The 706-nt window shown below is 56.5% G+C and overlaps 1 protein-coding gene across 1 annotated transcript in view; it reads left to right on the plus strand.

Annotated features, from left to right (window-relative positions):
• The window catches only part of ETH_00043775 (uncharacterized protein), a gene marked incomplete at both ends in the record, with an annotated part of 851 nt that extends 227 nt beyond the window's left edge, over nucleotides 1-624 (plus strand). Inside the window, 2 exons of the mRNA XM_013375556.1 lie at nucleotides 218-261; nucleotides 489-624. Coding sequence (XP_013231010.1) covers nucleotides 218-261; nucleotides 489-624 — 180 coding nt within the window. The remainder of the gene's footprint in view (nucleotides 1-217; nucleotides 262-488) is intronic.
• Nucleotides 625-706: the final 82 nt, after the last annotated feature.

Genomic DNA, 706 nt, shown 5'->3' on the forward strand with positions numbered 1-706 from the left:
TTGCTGCTGCTGTCGTTGCTGCTGTTGTTGCTGCTGCCGTTGCTGCTGCTGCTGCTGTCGCTGCTCTTACGACGGCAGCTCCTCAGGCTGCTGCTGCCTCCGCTGCTGCTGCTGCTGTTGTGCTGTCGTAGCTGCTGCTGCCGCCTCTGTTGCTGCTCTTGCAGCAGCAGTCTCAGCTGCTGCTGCTGCTGCTGCTGTTGCTGCTGCTGTGTAGCAGGCTCACGGCGTGGCTGGGGGGAGGATGACCAGGAAAAATGCTACGTGAGTCGGCCGAGGGTTTAGGGTTTAGGGTTTAGGGTTTAGGGTTTGAGGTTGAGGATTTAAGGTTAATGATTCGAGGCTTAGGGCTTACTGCTGGAGGCTCCGGATTAAGGCTCTATTGGCTTAGCGTTCAGGGTTCAGGGTTTAGGGTTTAGGGTTTAGGGTTTAGGGTTTAGGATTTAGAGTCTAGGGTCTAGGGTTTAGCGTTTAGGGTTTCTGTGTCTCAGTGGAACCTGGCGGAGAAGCAGAGCCGCGGCAAGACTGGGCTCGGCTTCAGCAGCAGCAGCAGCAGCAGCAGCAGCAGCAGCAAGGACTCTTTATCTAGCATGTTCGTAAAGAGTGTCCAGAAAGTCTTTGTATCTGGTGGCAAACACAGCAGCAGCAGCAGCAGCAGCAGGCGACGCCGCCGGCACCGTAGCAGCAGCAGCAGCAGCAGCAGCAGTAG

This window comes from Eimeria tenella, genomic scaffold (genome assembly GCF_000499545.2).
Source record: "Eimeria tenella Houghton genomic scaffold, Eth_scaff2897, whole genome shotgun sequence".
Lineage (NCBI taxonomy): Eukaryota > Apicomplexa > Conoidasida > Eucoccidiorida > Eimeriidae > Eimeria > Eimeria tenella.